The sequence below is a fragment of the Chenopodium quinoa genome, unplaced genomic scaffold (genome assembly GCF_001683475.1).
Source record: "Chenopodium quinoa cultivar QQ74 unplaced genomic scaffold, ASM168347v1, whole genome shotgun sequence".
Classification (NCBI taxonomy): Eukaryota; Viridiplantae; Streptophyta; class Magnoliopsida; order Caryophyllales; family Amaranthaceae; genus Chenopodium; species Chenopodium quinoa.
Window position 1 is genome coordinate 841,428 of NW_018744854.1, and position 22,774 is coordinate 864,201.

General features: G+C 45.4%; 1 protein-coding gene across 1 annotated transcript; it reads right to left on the minus strand.

The window, feature by feature from the left end:
- Positions 1 to 10,353: 10,353 nt before the first annotated feature.
- LOC110704582 lies at positions 10,354 to 10,947 on the minus strand. The gene has a single exon (XM_021882389.1). The coding sequence runs from the start codon at positions 10,945 to 10,947 to the stop codon at positions 10,354 to 10,356; it is 594 nt and encodes a 197-aa protein (XP_021738081.1).
- Positions 10,948 to 22,774: the final 11,827 nt, after the last annotated feature.

The following is a 22,774-nucleotide window of genomic DNA, read 5'->3' on the forward strand; positions in this document are numbered from 1 at the left end:
TGCCGCCTTGCCCGTTGAGCAAGCGTCCTACCGCCTATATGGGAAGCACAGTAACCGCCCCTTTTCTGGAGTAACACACTTTAAGAAGGGTTGAAGGTTCTCCCTTTATCATTTCAAAACTGGCTTCTCGTTTTTTCAGCGCTACCGCCTGGTGATGATCATCCGGCAGGACACTATCTGTCAGATATGCCCTGATTGGATCCATCCAGGTTGAGCTTCTGTCTAGGATTCCAATAGGGTCTTCCTCGATGCTTCTCTTCTCCATCACTTCCCAAAAAACAGTTCGAGGAGTATCACAAGAGGCAGATGATGCTAATTTTGAAAGTGCATCCGCCTGGTTGTTTTCTGATCTCGGCACTTGAGTCAGATGAAAATCTTCAAGGGATCCGACTGCCTGTCGTACTGCCTATAAATACTTGATCATGGTCGGATGGGTTGCTTCGTATTCACCATTATACTGACTCACTATCAATTGTGAATCGGAACAGGCGTCTATTTTTCGTGCCCCTGCAGCCTTGCACATGCGGCTTCCGGCTAGTAAAGCTTCATAATCTGCCTCATTGTTTGAGGCCTGAAAACTGAAGCGTAGAGCATACTCGTACCTGTCGCCCTCTGGCGACTGACATATGACGCCTGCCCCACAACCATTTGAAGTAGAGCTTCGATCCACATATACCTTCCAGACTTGGTCTGGATCTCGAGAATCAGGGGGGCGAGTCATCTCAACAATAAAGTCAGCAAAGGCTTTCCCTTTCACTCCTTTTCTAGGCTCGAAAGTAACTTCGAGGCTCTGAATTTCTATGGCCCATTTGATCATCCGGCCTGACGACTCCATGGTGGTCAGTGGCCGCTTGATAGGTTGATCTGTATACACGACGACTGCATGTGCCAAAAAGTAGGGCTTCAATTTTTTAACAGCCATGAAGAGTGCAAGACCAAATTTCTCCACTAAGGGATAACTCAACTCGGCATTTTTCAATACATGACTTACAAAGTAGACCGGGAGCTGACAGCCGTCTCTTTCAGCAAGAAGAACAGCGCTTAACGCATGATCAGAGACGGACAGGTACATGTAGAGTAATTCTTTGGGCAAAGGGCTGACCAGCCTTGGCAAGGAATGCAAATGAACTTTCAATTTCTGGAAGGCCGCCTCAGCATCCGGCCCCCATTCAAACATTGCCTTCTTCTTAATGGCCTGGAAGAAGTATAAGCATTTGTCGCCTGATCGACTTAGAAATCTTCCTAAGGCCGCCAGACAACCTGTTAACTTCTGAACCTCTCGGACGGTACGAGGCGACTGCATATCGATGACCGTCTGTACCTTCTCAGGGTTCGCCTCTATTCCTCTCTAATTGATAAGGAATCCGAGAAATTTCCCAGACTCAACTCCAAATACAAATTTCTTGGGATTGAGCATGACATGGCGCCGCCAAAGTGTGGCGAATGTTTCTCGGAGGTCCGACAGATGATTTATCTGAAGCTTAGACTTGACAATCATATCATCAATGTATGCCTCGACGTTTCTCCCTGTTTGATCAAAGAACACAGTGTTTATCATTCGCTGGAAGGTGGCCGGGGCATTCTTAAGACCGAACGACATAACCGTGTAGCAGTATAACCCTTGATCAGTGACAAAGGCCGTCTTCTCCTGATCTTTCTTCCATAAAGGAATTTGAAGGAAACCGGAGTAGGCTTCCATAAAGCTCATCAAAGCATGGCCGGCTGTTGAGTCGACCAGGTTATCAATTTTAGGCAGAGGGTAACTGTCTTTGGGGCACGCCTTGTTTAAGTCTGTGTAGGCTACACACATTCGCCAGGTACCATTCGGCTTTTTAACAAGCACCACATTTGCAACCCAGTCTGGGAAGTAACATTGCCGAATGAACCCTGCATCAAGTAGTTTTTTTACTTCGGCGGCTGCCGCCTGACTTCTTTCTTCGCCATGGTTCCGCTTTTTCTGCCTTACCGGCTTCTTTTTCGGATCCACAGCCAGTTTATGTACCGCCAGGTCAGGACTATTGCCTGGCATTTCGTGGACTTTGAATGCAAAGATGTCCTTGTATTCTTTCAATAGTTTGTGCAAATCGTCACCCAGGATCCGCAGAGCAGTCGTCCCAACTTTGACTGTTCGGTCAGGACGTGAGTCGTCTAAGATCAGATCCGTATGCTCACCAGCCGGCTGAGGGAGGAATTCGTCCGACCGCTCCTCTACCAATGATTTCTATTTTCTGTCTTTTCTTGCGGCCCCTGTCTTGGCTGCCTTTCTCTTCTTGCCGCCTACTTCTTGAGCAGGCGCAATCTCCTTGACATTGTCAAGGTCTGTTTTTCCACCACTTGATCCAGCGGTCATAACAGTGGGTTTGATATCCGAGAGATATCACTCTCGGGCCATCCTCTGATCTCCCCTTAGGGACCCGACTGTTCCATTATTCCTCTCAAACTTGAGCAACATAAGTGATGGGATTATAACAGCCTTGGAATTATTCAGGGTTGGTCGTCCCAGAATCATGTTGTAGCCGGAGAGTTCTTCTACTACCAGGAACCGGACTACCATGTGTCGTCCTTCCCCTTTTTCACCCAGGCGGATGGGTAAATCCACTCGTCCCACTAGGTGGACGACTCCTCCTCCAAACCCTACTAAAGGGTGGGATGTCGTATGTATGCAATAACGATAAGATCTGAGGAGCTTCCAGTATCTATAAGGATTCGGCCAACTCTTTGGTTGGCCACTTTACACTCAATAACGATAGGGTCGTCATGCGGCCCCCTTACCTCTCCTAGATCTTTTTTGGTGATGACAATCTCAGGAAATGAATATTTGGAAGGCCGCTCTTGGTGAACGAAATTTACATCTAACCGCCTGATATTGTCTTTGTTACCCCTAATAGTGGGACCGCCTCCTGCGAAGCCGCCTGCAATGGTGTAGACGACTGCATCATCTGTATCAGAGCTGTCAGCCTGTTGACTCTTTTTGGCCGACTGCTTTTTCGAGGAAGTGTTCCCCGTGGATTTCTTGACATAAGAGTCAAGATCGCCTTGCTCATCCAAGCGGTCCAGATACCGCATAAGACTGATGCATTCGTTTGTGTGATGACCAACATCTTCATGATATCACAGAATTTTTCTTGGTTCGTGTTGCTTGCAGAACCCTTCATGGGGACCGGCTTCTCAATTGAGATCCGTCCCTTGATTTCCTTTAGGATAGCTTGGCTATCCTTGCTAAACGCATACTTTGAGGAGTATGGTTTGAATTCTTTTTTCTTCTTCTGGGCCGGCTGTTTAGAGGAATCAGCTGCCCATACCTCTTTCCTTTTCTTCTCATCTTTGTTCGTCAACTGTTTATGTCGCCCTTCTTATTTGTTGAACCTTTTCCCGTCCGACTGTTTTGTACTGCAAAGATCAGTCGCCTGTATATAGGCTTCTGCTTCAATCAAGGCCTCTTGAAGAGTCGCCACCCTCTTTTGGACCAAATCAAATTTGAATGTCGATCCGTTTTTGAGGCCTCTGAAAAAGTCAGTATAGGCTACCTCATCCGGTAACCCTTGAATCTGTATTCTCATCAGGTTAAACCGCCTGATGTAAGAACGAAACCCCTCCTTCTCGCCCTGTTGAATCGTTCCTAAATCAAGGGTCGTCTTCTTCGCAGGGATGTTCATGGCAAAGTTGGAGGTGAATAAGTAAACAAGCATCCTGAAGTTATTCACACAACCAGTCGGCAGGTTGCCGAACCATTGTTGTGCGATTCCTTTGAGAGTCGTTGGGAAACACTTGCATTAAGTGGGATCATCCAACCCTTGAAGGTACATCACGTTGGTGAATGCCATCAAATGGTCTTCTGGGTTAGTAGTGCCGTCATAGGCGCCTATTAATAGATTTTTCACTTTGGCCGGCTGAGCGGCTTCAGCAATTTCCTTGGAGAAGGCCGACGGCTGTTCACCAAGTCTAAGCAACCGTAGCTGCCAGTCCATAGGTTGGACATTCTTTGCTGCATGCCCATCAAACAGAGGTGGCTGCAAAAAATATTGTTGTTGCGGTACAAATGGTAAGTTTGGTACCGCCTGGTCACTTTGAAAGCCGGACTGACAGGAGGTACCGCTTTACTGACTCTCATGATGCGACTGAGTATGTCTCATTGAGGTATTGCGCATACTGTCTTGGAAGTTTTAAGTAGAGGCCGACTCTGACAATCGGTCACTCTTCTTGTGTTCTAGCAATAACCGAGCATCTGTGTATGTTTTCTTCGCCCCGTCTGCCTGAATATGACGAACAAGTTTCCTCTTTCCTGGAGTAGGAAAACGGTATTTTGTGAAATCAAGGGCAGGCGGCTCCCACTTCCTAGATTTAGGATGAGGGGTCGCCTCTCGTCCTTGAACTGGCTTCCTCTTCCCTGAAGTGGAGGGTTTCTTAGCCGACTGTTCCTTGGCCAGAGCAGGCTTCTTGTTGAGCAACTCTTGAATCTCTCCCTTGAAGTCCCTCATGAAGGTCATGAGTTTGTTCCTTGTGATGGGAGCAGTCCCATCAGTCGGCTGCTGCCAAACAGGCGGTGCGCCTGCTGGCTCACTTCCAGTTTGAAGATGTTCCCGTTCCCTTCTTTCGGTATGACGGGTGCGTCGGGCCCTTAGGTTCCCGTCTGAAGCTGTGTGAGCTTCAACTTCAAATTCATTCTCAGTATCATGGTCCGACTGAACTTGAGGGTCGTCTAGGGGACGCCTCTCTTCAAGAGTCGGTACAGACATGGATGCCATCTCAGAAGTACTCTCCCCACAGACGGCGCGAAAATGTTTCGGGGTTTTCTGATGTCCTGCGGGAGAGTTACAATTCCGAGACTGGAACCGGACGCCTGTACCTGCAAAACAAACGGATGCTCCGGATGATTGAAGATCCGCCTCCGACGGTCAAGTTAGTACTTGCTTAAGGAGTAATTAATACGGAAATTAAAGTGATTGGGTCTCTCTAGGTGAGAGTGTTTAATGTGCGTAATCCCCCTTAATGAGGATTAAGGGAGGTATTTATAACCTCGGGAAACGTGCCAATCCTAGGTTTAGATTAACCTTGGGCTGATTGGGCTTCCCTCGGAAGTTGGGCCTAGGTGGCCGGCTTCTCCATTAGGCATGGAGTATGCCACGTGTCATGACATAATAGGTCCAGGGTGGACGAATAAGCGTGTGCCACATGGAAAGCCCTGAGAGGTCCAATTGGGGGACACTTGGCAGGACCTGATTGGCCCACGTGGCGCATTCCGATTGGTGGGAGCAAAATCCCCTAATCACTTACCTTAAGATATTTAATGGTTAAGACAAGCCAAAGCATGCTTATCCATTTCTTGATCTTTGGGATCTCGGAATCATTTTATTCTCGCCCATAAGGGACAATCTTGAAATGCGTGGATAAAATGTTCAATAAGTGTGAATAAATGCATGAACGCTTTAAATTTCAACTTATTGATGTATGAATGGTTTTTCACTTCAAACTCTTTCAATTGTAGAAATCATGTCTGCAAGTAACTCGAACAACAACCAAATGTGCCCGGAACTCCCCGATAAGTTAGCTATCAAGCTTAACTTAACAAACCTTGATGAATGGGAAGAAGAACTCAGGAAAACTCTCCGGAGTTGTTCCAAGGAGTATGTTCTGAATACTTCCCTCCCAACTCTCTGCTCCAAGACCCTCTTGAGTGACGAAACTTATTGTGCATGGTCGAAAGACTACAAATTGGTGTCATAACTCATGGCTAACTCCATCCCTAAAGAATGGAAAGAAAAACTTTCATTTTCCTTCCCAGATTTGTTCCTTGGAGGACTAAGGGATGTTGTCGGTGTGAGATTCTCTAAGAGTTTTAACGACAACAATGATGGACTCTTGTTTGAAGTGACTAGGTCACTTACGGACATGAATGTAAAGCCGTCGGATCAAGGTTGTCTTGCGAAAGAAAGGTACCATCTTTGGTCTACGGTCTGCAACACTAAGTTGAGACCGGGTATGCCCCTCCGTCCCCATGTGGCAAGAATGACTAAGCTCTTCAAGCACATGGAACTCCTCAGAATTCCACAAGAAGATGGAATGGCCGGTCATATTTTTCTCTCTTCACTCCACTCAGGATATGATGCATTAAAGGCATATATTTCTGATTCAAAGGAGACACATTCCTTAAAGAATGTGGTGGAGCTTCTGCACCGGGCCAACTCATTTGGGGCAACCAAAAGACCATCAGGAAGGAGGGATCTCAAGGTTAAGGCTAAGATGCGTTGCTTATACTGTGGCGGGCAAGGCCACTTCAAGAGAGAATGCAAGCTCTTTCGAGAGGAGGAGGAGAGGAATGGAGCATCCTCCTCAGGTATCTTCCTTAACACTTGTGGATTAAGCTTATCATAAGGTATTGGATACCAAGTATGACTTACTTAATGTTGCCTTTTCAGGGACTAAGTGAGAAGCTTATCAAGTGTTGGTGCATGGACAAAAGACGACGAAGATGGTTTTTCTGTCGTGCTTGCATGCACTATTTTGTCTATGACATGTAATTAAAACTATTTCTAGTTTTATCATGCTTTGAACATATTATGATCCATGGTGTTGGACACCTAGGAACTCCTCAAGTTTACAATTCTAGTTTTAACAATTGTTGTTTCAAGTTTACAAATTTATGTTCAATTAAATTGCATGTTTTACATATGACAAAAGGATGATACCACTAAGCTAAGACCATCGAGTCGAATCAAACCTACTTGTGGCATTGTCGTCTTGGCCACATTAACATCAAACACATCAAGAAACTTCTTCAAGAAGGTGTTCTTGACTCATTTGACTTAGAGTCATTTGAAAATTGCGAAGGATGCTTATTAGGCAAGATGATCAAATAGCCATTCTCCAAGTTGGGAGAAAGGGCAAGTGACTTATTAGGCCTAATACACACGGATGTATGTGGACCTATGAGCACACCCGCAAGGCAAGGTTACCGATATTTCATCACCTTCACTGACGATTATAGCAGATATGGCTATATCTACTTAATGTCGAATAAATCTGAATCCTTTGAAAAGTTCAAAGAATATCAGAAAGAGGTTGAAAATCAACTTGGCAAGAAAATTAAAGCACTTCGATCGGATCGAGGTGGCGAATATTTGAGCCATGAATTCGACGATCACTTGAAAGAATGTGGCATTCTTTCAGAGTTGACACCTCCTGGAACTCCTCAATTGCACGGAGTGTCCGAACGGAGGAATCGGACCTTGTTAGACATGGTTCAGTCAATGATGGGTCTTAGTGAACTCCCTATCTCGTTTTGGGGACATGCGCTACAAACAACAGCACTAACACTGAATAGAGCTCCGACAAAAGCTGTTATAAGACTCCATATGAATTATGGACTAAGAAACCTCCTATGTTGTCTTTTCTCAAGATTTGGGGATGCGAAGCATATGTCAAGCGATTTATTTCGGACAAACTTCACCCCAAACCGGATAAGTATTTCTTTGTGGGATATCCAAAAGAAACCAAAGGGTATTACTTCTACAATAAATCCGAGAACAAAGTGTTTGTTGCTCGTGATGGTGTCTTTTTGGAGAAGGATCACCTTTCCAAAATGACAAGTGGGAGGAAAATCGAACTCGATGAAGTTCGAGAGGACGAGCAACAATGTCAACCTGACAAAACTGACAATCTTGATACTTTGGAAGCATCTGAGAAGATTGGTCAGAGTCAAACAGACAATGTAAATGCTCAACCGATTACCCTACGTAGGTCGCAACGGCAAAGATCTCAACCAGACAGATACCTCGGTATCGTCTTAACTGATGATCAGGACATCCTAGTTATGGATGGTGATGAGTTGGCGACATACAAGCAAGCTATGACGAGCCCCGACTCTGCAAAATGGCAAGAGGCCATGAAATTCGAGATGGACTCCATGTTTGAAAATCAAGTCTGGGACTTGGTGAATTTGCCCGAGGGTTATACACCCATTGGTTGCAAATGGATCTTCAAAGTGAAGACAGACAAAGATGGAAATGTATCGGTATACAAAGCTAGACTGGTGGCAAAAGGTTATAGACAAGTCCACGTTATTGACTATGATGAAACTTTTTCACCAGTTGCAATGCTAAAGTCCGTCCGGATTATCCTAGCGATTGCTGCATATTACGATTACGAAATATGGAAAATGGATGTCAAAACCGCCTTCCTTAATGGGATTTTGGAAGAAATTGTGTATATGACACAGCTAGAGGGTTTTGTCGATCCAGGCAACGCTGGAAAGGTTTGCAAGCTGAAGAAGTCTATTTATGGACTAAAGCAAGCCAGTAGGAGTTGGAATCTGCGATTTGATGAAGCCATCAGCAAGTTTGGTTTTATCAAGAATCCAGATGAGTCTTGTGTATACAAGAAGGTCAGTGGGAGTGATATTGCATTCCTAGTCCTGTACGTTAATGACATACTCCTCATTGGAAACAACACAAAATTATTGTAGTCCGTAAAGGGCTGGTTGGGAAAGTGCTTTTCAATGAAGGACTTAGGAGAGGCACGGTACATATTGGGCATCAAGATCTACAGGGATAGATCTAAGAGGATGATTGGATTAAGCCAGAGTACTTACATTGATAAGGTACTGGCTCGATTCAACATGGAAAATGCCAAAAGAGGGCATTTACCCATGTCCCATGGCATAACTCTCAGCAAGAAACAGTGTCCACAGACACCTGTTGAGCGAGAAAGAATGAATCAGATCACATATGCTTCGCTAATCGGATCGATCATGTATGCCATGATATGTACAAGGCCGGATGTGTCGTATGCCCTGAGTGCAACAAGTCGATATCAATCGAACCAAGGAGAGGCGCATTGGACTGCGGCCAAGAATATCCTTAAGTACATGAAAAGGAACAATGTTACACCGACGCTAGCTTCCAGACTGACAGAGACGACTTCAAGTCACAGTCGGGGTATATATTCTGTCTGATTGGAGGAGCATTCAGTTGGAAGAGTGCCAAGCAGAGCACCACTGCAGGCTCTATAACTGAAGCCGAGTACTTGGCCGCTTCGGAAGCAGCCAAGGAAGCTGTTTGGATTCGCAAGTTCATTAGTGAACTTGGTGTTGTACCCTCAATCAAGGGACCGATAGTCCTCTATTGTGATAATAGTGGAGCTATCGCTGAGGCCAGAGAGCCGAGAGAACACCAGATGGTCAAACACATGCAAAGGCGATTTCACATGATAAGGGAATGGAAATCCGAAGGTGAAATCAGAATTTGTAAGATCGGCACGGATGATAATGTAGCCGATCCTTTGACTAAACCTCTGCCTCAAGTGAAACACAACAAATACATTGAGGCAATGGGAATCAAGCATGTTGGAGACTGGCTTTGATATTCCCTGTACAAGTGTTTTAATTAAACAGGGTTGATTTAATGTAAGACACTGTACTAAAACCATTCATTACTGGAGTAATTAATTTTTGTGCAAAATTATCATTCACTGCATTACTATTTAATTGTGTTTTAGAATTAAATAATGAGTCCATTCGATTTACGGAAATATTCAAAACAGGGTATCAAGACCATGTCTTGGATAAAGAAACACCTGTTAAGTGAACATTGAATATTAAATCGAAAAGTATCCCTAATCGAGGTCATCTAACAGATGGACGATAGATGACCGCAATAGATTAGTGTGTAGTATGATTTACAACACCGTTTCTTGTGCTGCGAGGACGTGACAGTCATAAATCATTTACACAGGTACAGTTTAGAACTGTACTGGATAAGACCTATGAGAGTACTTTAAGAAAATTTAAATTTTGTCATAAGTAAATTTCTCATTATGACGATCCGTCGGAGATCTCGTCTTTTCGGGATTTTGAAGTAAGAGCTCTTTAGGAGCGAAGCACGCGTCAAAGGTATAATTCTTGTCCTTAATCTTGTTTGATTAAGTCAATTATGCTTGTTTAATTGCTTTAATTAAGGGGCGGGTCTTGGTGGGTTTCCTTCCGCGTAGTGTCGGGTCACTACGAAACCCTACAGTTTAGGCAAGTTATAAGAGTTCCAAACCCAATTAACCCAGTCCACAGTAGGAAAAGCACCTTGCAATCTACCATAGACTTCTAAGATCTTGTAAGTATTGTTCTGCCACCAATTCTAACTGAAGACAGCCTTTAAATCTTCCTTAACAACACAGAGTGTTTTCCATGCCCAGCCTGCAGACTTCTTACGAATATAAGAACACCAATCATTGTCTTTAATGTAGACAGAATGCACCCACTTGACCCACAAGCTGTCCTGTTTCTAAGCAATTTTCCAAATGTATCTACCCAGAGTTGCTTTATTCCATAAACCAATGTTTCTGACACCTATCCCACCAACTGACTTAGGCTTGCAAATCCAATCCCAAGCAACTGGGGGTCTTGGAAAGAACAACATTCCCACCCCGTAAGAAAGCACGACACAGCTGAGTAATTCTGGTCACAACCCCAGTAGGTAAAAGAGCACACTGAGCCCAATACGTGTGTATACTCATAAGGACAGAATTGACAAGGATCACCCTAGCAGAATAAGATAAATTCCTACTAGACCAGCAGGTAATCTTATTAAGCATTTTATCTATAATGCTATCAAACTCAACAATTCTCAAGTATCTAGCATTTAAAGGAAGCCCAAGATACTTAAAAGGCATCTCACCTACTGTAAAACCAGTGACTAGCATAATCTGGGATCTAGCTGTATCAGGAACATTGCCAAAATAGAGAGCAGTTTTCTCAGCATTAGCTTTTAAAACATAACATTTCTCAAAGGTCCTAAGACCTCTGACCAGCAGCTCAATAGACAGCTTATCACCATAACTGAAGAGCAACAAGTCATCAGCAAAAATAAGGTGATTAAGCCTCAAACCCTTGCATCTAGAGTGAAATTTAAACCTGTTAAGTTTGCCAATCTTCCTCAGCAATCTGGTAAAATACTCCATGACCACCACAAATAATAGAGGAGACATACGATCCCCCTGTCGTATTCCTCTCCTACACTTAAAAAAACCATGAATACCACCATTAATCATCACAGAAAAAGAAGGAGAGCACACACACTGCATGACCCAATCAACAAACTAGAAAGGAAACCCTAAAGCAATCAGCATATCCTTTATAAAGGACCAATGAACTGAATCATAAGCCTTCCTAAGATCAACTTTGATTGTGCATCTAGGAGCCTTTCTCTTGTTATTGTAATCCTTGAGCATGTCTTGGCAGACCAAGATATTATCCAAGATAAACCTACCAGCTACAAAAGCCCCTTGAACCTCATCTATCAAGCTTGGTGATTAGGGGATTTTGCTCCCACCAATCGGAATGCGCCACGTGGGCCAATCAGGTCCTGCCAAGTGTCCCCCAGTTGGAACTGTCAGGGTTTGCCACGTGGCACACGCCTATTCGTCCACCCTGGACCTATTATGTCATGACACGTGGCATCCTCCATGCCTAATGGAGAAATCGGCCACCTAGGCCAAACTTCCAAGGGAAGCCCAATCAGCCCTAAGTTAACCTAAACCTAGGATTGACACGTTTCCCAAGGTTATAAATACCTCCCTTAATCCTCATTAAGGGGGATTACGCACATTTAACACTCTCACCTAGAGAGACCCAATCACTTTTATTTCCGCATTAATTACACCTTAATCAAGTACTAACTTGACCGTCGGAGGCGGATCTCCAATCATCCGGAGCATCCGTTTGTTTTGCAGGTACAGGCGTCCAGTTCCAGTCTCGGAATTGTAACTCTCCCGCAAAACATCAGAAAACCCCGAAACATTTTGGCGCCGTCTGTGGGGAGAGTACGTCTGAGATGGCATCCACGTCTGTACCGACTCCTGAAGAGAGGCGTCCCCTAGACGACCCTAATGTTCAGTCGGACCATGATACTGAGGAAGAATTTGAAGTTGAAGCTCACACAGCTTCAGACGGGACCCTAAGGGCCTGACGCACCCTTCATACCGAAAGGAGGGAACGAGAGCATCTTCAAACTGGACTCAGTGATCCAGCATGCGCACCGCCTGTTCAGCAGTAGCCGGCTGATGGGTCTGCTCCCATTACAAGGAACGAACTCATGACCTTCATGAGGGGCTTCAAGGGAGAGATTCAAGAGTTGCTCAACAAGAAGCCTGCTCTGGCCAAGGAACAGTCGGCTAAGAAACCTTCCACTTCAGGGAAGAGGAAGCCAGTTCAAGGGCGAGAGGCGACCCCTCATCCTAACTCTAGGAAGTGGGAGCCGCCTGCCCTTGGTTTCACAAAGTACCGCTTTCCTACTCCAGGAAAGAGGAAACCTGTTCGTCATATTCAGGCGGACGGGTCGAAGAAAACATACACAGATGCTCGGCTATTGCTAGAGCAGAAAAAGAATGACCGATTCTCAGAGTCGGCCTCTACTTCAAACTTCCAAGACAGTCTGCGCAATACCTCGATGAGGCATACTTAGTCGCATCATGAGAGTCAGTCAGGCGGTACCTCCCGTCAGTCCGGCTTTCATAGTGACCAGGCGGTACCAAACTTACCATTTGTACCGCAACAACAATATTTTTTTAAGCTACCTCTGTTTGGTGGGCATGCAGCAAAGAATGTCCAACCTATGGACTGGAAGCTACGGTTGCTTAGACTTGGGGAACAGCCGTCGGCCTTCTCCAAGGAAATTGCTGAAGTCGCTCAGCCGGCCAAAGTGAAAAAAATATTAGTTGGCGCCTATGACGGCACTACTAACCCAGAAGACCATTTGATGGCATTCACCAACCTGATGTACCTTCAAGGGTTGGATGATCCCACTTAGTGCAAGTGTTTTCCAGCGACTCTCAAAGGAATCGCACAACAATGGTTCGGCAACCTGCCGACTGGTTGTGTGAATAACTTCAGGACGCTTGCTTACTTATTCACCTCCAACTTTGCCATGAACATACCTGCAAAGAAGACGACCCTTGATTTAGGAACAATTCAGCAGGGCGAGAAGGAGGGGCTTCGTTCTTACATCAGGCGGTTTAACTTGATGAGAATACAGATTTAAGGGTTACCGGATGAGGTAGCCTATACCGACTTTTTCAGTGGCCTCAAAGACGGATCGACATTCAAATTTGATTTGGTCCGAAAGAGGGTGGCAACTCTTTAAGAGGCTTTGATTGAAGCGGAAGCCTATATACAGGCGACTGATCTTTGTAGTACAAAACAGTCGGACGGGAAAAGGTTCGACAAAAGAGAAGGACGAAAGAAACAGTCGTCGAATAAAGATGAGAAGAAGAGAAAAGAGGTTTGGGCGGCTGATTCCACTAAACAGCCGGCCTAGAAGAAGAAGAAAGAATTCAAACCATTCTCTCCAAAGTATGCGTTTAGAAAGGATAGCCAAGCTATCCTAAAGGAAATCAAGAGACGGATCTCAATTGAAAAGCCGGTCCCCATGAAGGGTTCTGCAAGCAACCGAAACAAGGAAAAATTCTGTGATTATCATGAAGATGTTGGTCATCACACCAACGAATGCAACAGTCTCATGCGGTATCTGGACCGCCTGGCTGAGCAAGGCGATCTTGACCCTTATGTCAAGAAATCTACGGGGAACACTTCCTCAAAAAGCAGTCAGCCAAAAAGAGTCAACAGGCCGAAAACTCTGATACAGATGATGTAGTCGTCTACACCATTGCAGGCGGCTTCTTAGGAGGCGGCCCCACTATTAGGGGCAACAAAGACAATATAAGGCGGCTAGATGTAAATTCCGTTCACCAAGAACGACCCCCCAAATATTCATTTCCTGAGATTGTCATCACTGAAGAAGATCTAGGAGGGGTAAGGGGGCCGCATGACGACCCTATCGTTATTGAATGTAAAGTGGCCAACTAGAGAGTTGGTCGAATCCTTATAGATACTGGAAGCTCCTCAGATCTTATCAGTAGCAAATGTTTGTCAAAACTAAAATATCAGACTGATTGCATACATCCGGCATCCTACCCTTTAGTAGGGTTTGGAGGAGGAGTCGTCCACCTAGTGGGACGAGTGGATTTACCCATCCGCCTGGGTGAAAAAGGGGAAGGACAACACATGGTAGTCCGGTTCCGGGTAGTAGAAGAACTCTCGGCCTACAACATGATTCTGGGACGACCAACCCTGAATAATTCCAAGGCTGTTATAATCCCATCTCTTATGTTGCTCAAGTTTGAGAGGGATAATGAAACAGTCGGGTCCCTAAGGGGAGATCAGAGGATGGCCCAAGAGTGCTATCTCTCTGATATCAAGCCCACTGTCATGGCCGCTGGGTCAAGTGGTGGAAAAACAGACCTTGACAATGTTAAGGAGAGTGCGCCTGTTCAAGAAGCAGGCGGCAAGAAGAGAAAGGCAGCCTAGACGGGGGCCGCAAGAAAAGACAGAAAATAGCAATCATTGGCAGAGGAGCGGTCGGATGAATTCCGCCCTCTGCCGGCTGGTGAGCATACGGACTTGATCTTAGATGACTCACGTCCTGAGCGAACAGTCAAAGTTGGGACGACTGCTCTGAGAGTCCTGGGTGACGATTTTCACAAACTATTGAAAGAATACAAGGACATCTTTGCATTCGAAGTCCACGAAATGTCAGGCATTAGTCCTGACTTGGCGGTACATAAACTAGTTGTGGATCCGAAAAAGAAGCTGGTAAGGCAGAAAAAACGGAACCATGGCGAAGAAAGAAGTCAGGCGGCAGCCGTCGAAGTTAAAAAACTACTTGATGCAGGGTTCATTCGGCAATGTTACTTCCCAGACTGGGTTGCAAATTTGGTGTTTGTTAAAAAGCCGAATGACACCTGGCGAATGTGTGTAGACTACACAGACTTAAACAAGGCATGCCCCAAAGACAGTTACCCTCTGCCTAAAATTGATAACCTGGTCAACTCAACAGCCGGCCATGCTTAGATGAGCTTTATTGACGCCTACTCTGGTTTCCATCAAATTCCTTTATGAAAGAAATATCAGGAGAAGACGGCCTTCGTCACTGATCAAGGGTTATACTGTTACACGGTCATGCCGTTCGGTCTTAAGAATGCCCCGACCACCTTCCAGCGAATGATAAACACTGTGTTCTTTGATCAGATTGGGAGAAACGTCGAGGCATACATTGATGATGTGATTGTCAAGTCTAAGCTTTAGATAGATCATCTGTCGGACCTCTGAGAAACTTTCGCCACACTCAGGCGGCACCATGTCATGCTCAATCCCAAGAAATGTGTATTTGGAGTTGAGTCTGGGAAATTTCTCGGATTCCTTATCATTCAGAGAGGAATAGAGACGAACCCTGAGAAGGTGCAGGCGGTCATCGACATGCAGTCGCCTCAGACCGTCCGAGAGGTTCAGAAGTTAACAGGTTGTCTGGCGGCCTTGGGAAGATTTCTAAGCCGATCAGGCGACAATTGCTTATACTTCTTCCAAGCCATTAAGAAGAAGGCAAGGTTTGAATGGGGGCTGGATGCTGAGGCAGCCTTCCAGAAATTGAAAGTTCACTTGCATTCCTTGCCGAGTCTGGTCAGCCCTTTGCCCAAAGAAGTACTCTACATGTACCTGGCCGTCTCTGATCATGCGTTAAGCGCTGTTCTTCTTGTTGAAAGAGACGGCTGTCAGCTACCAGTCTACTTTGTCAGTCATGTACTAAAAAATGCCGAGTTGAGGTATCCTTTAGTGGAGAAATTTGGTCTTGCGCTCTTCATGGCTGTTAAAAAATTAAAGCCCTACTTTTTGGTACATGCAGTCGTCGTGTATACAGATCAACCTATCAAGCGGCCACTGACCACCATGAAGTCGTCAGGCCGGATGATCAAATGGGCCATAGAAATACAGAGCCTCGAAGTTACTTTCGAGCCTAGAAAAGAAGTGAAGGGGCAAGCCTTTGCTGACTTTATTGTTGAGATGACTCGTCTCCCTGATTCTCGAGATCCAGACCAAGTCTGGAAGGTATATGTGGATGGAAGCTCTACTTCAAATGGTTGTGGAGCAGGCGTCATATGTCAGTCGTCAGAGGGCGACAGGTACGAGTATGCTCTACGCTTCAGTTTTCAGGCCTCAAACAATGAGGCAGAATATGAAGCATTACTAGCCGGAATCCGCATGTGCAAGGCGGCAAGGGCACGAAAGATAGACGCCTGTTCCGATTCACAATTGATAGTGAGTCAGTATAATGGCGAATACGAGGCAACCAATCCGGCCATGATCAATTATTTACAGGCGGTACGACAGGCAGTCGGATCCCTTGAAGATTTTCATCTGACTCATGTGCCGAGATCAGAAAACAACCAGGCGGATGCACTTTCAAAATTAGCATCGTCCGCCTCTTGTGATACTCCCTGAACTGTTTTTTGGGAAGTAATGGAGAAGAGAAGCATCGAGGAAGACCCTTTTGGAATCCTAGACAGAAGCTCAACCTGGATGGATCCAATCAGGGCATATCTGACAATCTAAAAGGAGGTGATGAAGTAATCACTTGTTTTGATTAGTGTAATAAATCACTCAATTTCACCACCAACCTAAATTCATAATGATTAAAAAATATCTTACTCAAAGTGAATACTAATGTGTCAAATGATGAACAAGTAATCATAACAAGATAAACAACTAACCGACATTTAACCTGAAGGTGTATTCTATTCTTTTTTAAAGTCGATCAATCCAAATAGACCTAAGGCTAACCAGAAGATTAATCACCTGAATATGACTCGATTTAAACTGCCTAACTTTTCACCTCAATCATTTACTATTCTTCAAAGTCATTGCCCACCCACAAACCACATGAATCACATTAGACCTATTAACAGATTTGTCTTGTGTCATAAACTTTATATGACCTATAATCAACCCATCCATGTCATATAAATATATAGTACACCTGTAGCACAATAGATTTGCATAACCTAGTGCATATCCCCCAACTTCCTCCATTCAAGAGTAAAAAACAAACCAACTTTTAGGGAAAAGTTATCAGAAATTATTGATAAAAGAATTAAAAAACACGACTGACAACTCAAAACACTAGATTAAAAACCTTCCTACCTATTCTATAGAACAAGTTGCAGGGAAATAAAATAATTTGATAGTTTAATTAAGATAATTGCTTAAAACAGATATAAAGTAGTTAAAAATTCAATAAAATAGAAGGACTGCAACAACTGAAGAACAGAAGAGGGAGCAGCAGCATCTTTCTTTCCTATTAATAGCAACAAGAATCTAGTCAAGACTACAATGCTTGCATCAATTGCCGAGAGATTATTTCACATGTACTCCTATTATGTACTTGTACTTACTCTACTATCCGACACTGTAACACCTTGTTCACATGTACTCCTATCAAAACAAGTGATTACAGACGGTACCCTGCCGGATGATCAGCATCAGGCGGCAGCGCTGAAAAAACGGGCAGCCATCTTTGAAATGATAAAGGGAGAACTTCACAAAAGAGGGTACCTTCAACCCTACTTAAAGTGTGTTACTCCAGAAAAGGGACGAGAGATACTAGACGATCTTCACTCTGGTTACTGCGCTTCCCATATAGGCGGTAGGTCGCTTGCTCAACGAACAAGGCGGCAGGGCTACTTTTGGCCTACTTTAGAAGCAGATGCAATGGAGATGGTGAAAAAATGTGACAAGTGCCAGAGGTTTGGCAAACTAATTCACCGTCCGGCTACTGACCTCACTACCATTCACAGCCCACGACCGTTTGCTAAGTGGGGCATGGATATTCTAGGTCCCTATACGCCTGCTACAGGCGGAAGGAGGTACATACTTGTTGCAGTCGACTACTTCACTAAATGGGTGGAGGCGGAGGCTGTAAAGGGAATCAAGACGAAGGATGTAATTTCATTCATCTGGAAAAATGTCATCACTCGGTTCGGGGTTCCCATGTCTATGGTTTTTGATAATGGTCCCCAATTTGAGACGCCTGTTCTCAAAAGCTTGTTGGGTTACCAAGGAATTGCACACCACTTTGCATCAGTCGGCCGTCCACAAGCAAACGACCAGGTAGAAGCCTTTAATAAAATCATCTCAGACGGTCTCAAGAAAAAGATTGAACGAGGAGGCGGCCTATGGGCGGATGAATTACCACATGTTCTCTAGGCCATTAGGACGACTGAAAAAGGGGCGACTGGAGAAACTTCATTCCTCCTAACTTATGGTGCGGAAGCTGTTCTTCCAATAGAACACTACGAGCCGACTCTTCGAGTAATGCTATATGACGAAGAGGCAAACTGGGAAGCCATGCGCCTGAGAATGATTAGATCATACAACAAAAAAGTACACAGGCGTCCACTCAAAGTGAGGGACTTTGTACTTAGAAAAATGGAAGCAGTTGGTAGGGCTAATGAGTCTGGCAAATTAACTCCCAACTGAGAAGGACCCTACCGAGTCTATGAAGAGGTCAGGGACGGTACCTATCGTCTGGAAACACCAGACGGCCAACCGTTGCCTCGAACCTGGAATGTAGATAATCTTAAGAAACATTTCTTTTGAATAATATAAAAAGTCGAGGGCTACTTAATAAAAGTTTGATGTTTCATTCTATTTTGTACTAAGAGGGGCATGCCTACTGACAAACATTCGGCTACTCTCCATGTTTAATTTTCATTTTTACTTAAGAGGGGCATGCCTACTGACAAACAGTCGGCTACTCTCCATGTTTAATTTTCATTTTTACTTAAGAGGGGCATGCCTACTGACAAACAGTCGGCTACTCTCCATGTTTAATTTTCATTTTTACTTAAGAGGGGCACGCCGCTTGTTCCACACAACCGACTACTCTCCCACAACACAGTTCATCAAGAACTATCAAAGGCTCATAGCTAAAATGATCAGACCAGGCGCCAAGCCAACTGATCCAAATATAAGTTTAATTCGACATGTCCCAACATTATAGCAGGCGTCCGACGGCATCCATCCGGATGAAATTCGTCGCAGAGAGCAGCTCCCTTTTGGGTGGAACATTGTTCTATAAAATCATTACACGGCACCTATACGACTGTCTAACAAAGACAACCACGTAGCCGTTTCCCGGACAAGGATACCTCTCACTTAACTGACTAATCAGGACAAACAAGTGTTCGCAGTAACCATCCGGGTCAACCAACCGACTGAACTACTTGGGATAAGAACAGTCGGTCTCTTAAGAGTAAATAGACAACAAACATTGGCGAATAAAGGGGAACAACCGGTACCCACCGCTTGATACCTCTACTACTCAGTCACTTGGCGACTAGGTAACAATTATGTTTACTTGGTCACTCCTTAAAAATTTAGTATGAAACTAAAAAGGTGCTCATACAGCGCCTGTTCACACTAGATTAAATGTGGCGGGGAACAGTCGGCCTGGACCGACTAGAGTCTCTAGCTTAAAAAACAAAAAAACAAACAAGGCAGGTAGGAAACCACCTTCCTACTTGGTTAAAGGAGATCCAGTCTTTAAGTGGCCGACTGATCGCTTAGCCTGGAAACAGACAACCAGTCGTCCAGGGGCATAGGTGGCGTGACTACCTGTCCGCAACTATCGGCCATGCAAAATAGTTGGTATAGTATGCAATCGGATATCAGAGTTTCGATACTTAAACAAATTTGAAACAAAAGCCATGCAAAACAGTCGGTATAGTACGCAATTGGAAATCAGAGTTTCGATACTTAAACAAATTTGAAACAAAACAAAAACGAAATATTTTGGCATAAAAAAGAAGCCGGTCATTAAAGACCGGCCAAATATTCAGAACCCCGGCCCCCTGGCCAGGTAAACAGAAACAAACGGCACGCAGGCCGTGAAACGAAGACATAAAGCTTAAGAAGGGGGCAGATCTTCAATAGTAGCAGCTGTCGCCTGGTAAGCACTCTTTTTGCTGGACTCGGCTTCAGCTGCATCCTTCTTCGATGTATTCCCCCCAAGTGGCACAAGCGCCACTACCGGCTCCTCCTCCTCCAACGCCTCGTCCTCAACAGCCGCCAGGATCTCTTGATTATATCAATCAGAACACTGGCGGTACGTTTTTTCCCAGGAGGAAAAGTCGGCATTGGGGAAGAGGCGGCCCCAGGTCAGGAGCTGGATTTGGGCAAAGTCTTCCATCATCTCTCGGACCAGCTCCTTCTTTTCTTGCTCGGCCTTTTCCGAGAGCTCCTGAGTAAGACTCTTCTCTTGGGTCACCAGGCGTTCCTTAACGTGCGCTAAGGATTTCTCGAAGGTGTCGTATGAGGACATTTTTTGGCGAAGAGGTCTCAGCTCGGCCTTGAGATTGTTGATGGTCGCCTCCAGCTCGTTATTTTTCTTCTGGGCCGCCTCTAACTGAGCCCGGATAGCAGAAGTAGCCTGCGCCTGATAATAAAGAATGTCAATTGTCATAACCTCATTTTGGACAATTTGAAACATTGCCTTATCACAGTCAGAGGCGACCATAGCTTTTCCAGCCTTTACCTCTTTGTTCTTCCTGTCAAGAGGCTTGCGAAGGTCGTTCACTCGGAGCAGGACCTAAGTAAAAGAGAACAGGTGTCAGTTTTCAAACAAAAAACAGGCGTCCTGGAATTTAAATAACCAAAAATATGCTAAGAATACCTCAGCAAGGACCCCTGCAATCCCGTCTAGGTCAAGGGTGCCGACACCCCTGACCGCCTCCCTCTTAGCCGGAGGGACGACTTTGATCATAGACTTGGCCACCTCGACCAAAGCTGGCTCCTGAGGGCCGGCTGCATCAATCATAAACAAACGGGTTAGACCTAGTAAAGAAGGGAGCAAGTCTAAATTCACAAAGACAGCTTCATACTTCTAGGCGGCCCGATTGGAGTTTTAGAAGGAATGGACGGCTGTTTCTAAGCCGTCGCATGTTTCCTGGCAGAACCAGGAGAGCTCGCAACAGTCGTCCTCCAGGTCTTGGAGTCCGGCTGTTGGGAAGAAGAGGCTCTTGGAGTGCCCGTCTGAAAAAAAAAAAAAAAAAAAAAAAAAAAAAAAAAAAAAAAAACAACAACACTCGGTCAGTATATGCATATACCAAACTCCAAAAAGAGAGTGAAAGGTTCAAAGCTGACCAAGGGCGCCCCCTTTTTGGGGGAGTCGGTTGAGGACTTTTGCATGATAGAGGCCCGCAACATGGCCGCCGCAGTCTTGGAGGCAGTAATTTTGCTCATGGCGTCCGCTGCAAAAACAAATAGCAAAGTTAATAAAAAGTCATAACAGTAATTCATGGAAAAACAGAGTATTCGATAGGCCGACTACCTCTTGAGCACCGACTGCTGAGGCCACAGGCGGCCAAAAAGTACTCGTCGTAGAGCCATTTGAAGCTCGGGACGCAGTGCAGGGGTACTTGCTCTCGTACCCCTGAAGTAGAGTCAACCCTCGACTCTACTTTAAAGAGTCCTTTATCTAGGATCTCTTTCTTAGCTTTGGGGGGAACAGGCGGCATGCTACGGCCGCCTGCAAGAAGAGGCGGATTCCTGTTCCACCTGTTGAAGCGCTTGTTCAGCTCTGTGTCTGAACTCTCAATGATAAGGAAGGTGCTTCGCCAGTCCTTCCACTTGTTTGCTGTTTGCTTTACCTCTTGTTATGAGGTAGCCTCTATGGCTCGTCAATTGATACCAGCTGGTACCGCCTGCCTTAGGGGTCCGGCTGAGGTAGTTCATGTGGGCGAAAGCCTCGAAGTTTGGCTCCACCCCGTGCAGTTCGCACCCGGCCACATAGCCGAGTACGTTGACCTAGGAGTTCGGGGCTAACTGCCATAACCCCAACTCATACCCATCTAAGATCCGCTGAACAGCCGGATGTAGTGGGAAGCGCAGCCCAGCCTTGATGGCCGCCTCGTAGCAGCCAAAACAAGCGCCATCATAACTAGTACCAGCCGGCCAGACGACTGTGTCTTTTGGATCCGGCACGAAAACTAAAAAGCCGGGGCCCATTGTGTGGTTCGCAATAAAGCTCCCCACTTTCTCTTGCATGGCCGTGATCCGGCCCCGTGGGACAGTGCAGTAGTAGGGGGTATTTTGCTCTCGGTGAGAGGCGGATGGCTCCGCCCAATTGTCCCCCTTCTCAACTGCGTGAGAAAGCCTCGCCTTTTGTAGGCGGCTGTTTTTCTCTTCCGTGTCCAGAAAAGCATGACCAGAAGAGCAAGACTCGGATTCGTCCTCTGACGAGTCCGAAGAGGACGACTTCTCTCCTCTCCCAGTGGGGCCCACCTCCTCTCCTTCAAAAGGAGCAGGAGAGAATGTAGACTTGTCAAATATAAAATTGGAAGGGGTCACTTTGACTCCTCCCTCAGAACTACTGGCTTTCAAGCCGCTTTGGTTCACTTCCACATCTGGCGCCTGGTCATATGTTTCACTAATCGACACCCTGTGGGAGGAGCCGTCTGAGTTCGAAATCCTAGCAGTTCTTTTTGTTCTGGCCATCATGTTCTGCATAGACACAGAGATAGTCGGACTTTGTATAAAGGGCAAAGATGGGTCCGGAAAAGGGCAGGCGGCACTCCTAGTGCTAGATTCAGCCGTCCCCGATGACCGGCTGATTACTAACCTAGGTCGTGTCGTGTGCTTCCGTGGTGCCACTTCAAAAAAAAAAAAGAATAAAATAAAGAAAAAATTAAGAGTAAGAGAACCGACGGTTACCTGAACGAGTGAAGTTGATGGAGTTCTGAAAAATCCTGTGCAGTCGGCTTGTCAGAGCAGGCGGTAGGCAGAAAGGGTCCAAAATGTCAGAGCAACTTCAGGGGTCCGAATGTTCTCTCTAAAAGTTCTCAAGTGTGAAAATGGCTGAAGTCAACACTCCCTTATATAGGCGAAGTGAGAAGGCGAAGG

What these genes read in the sequence shown, in the direction of transcription:
- LOC110704582 (XM_021882389.1), bottom strand. Translation starts at nt 10,947, where the DNA reads ATGGAGTATTTTACCAGATTGCTGAGGAAGATTGGCAAACTTAACAGG.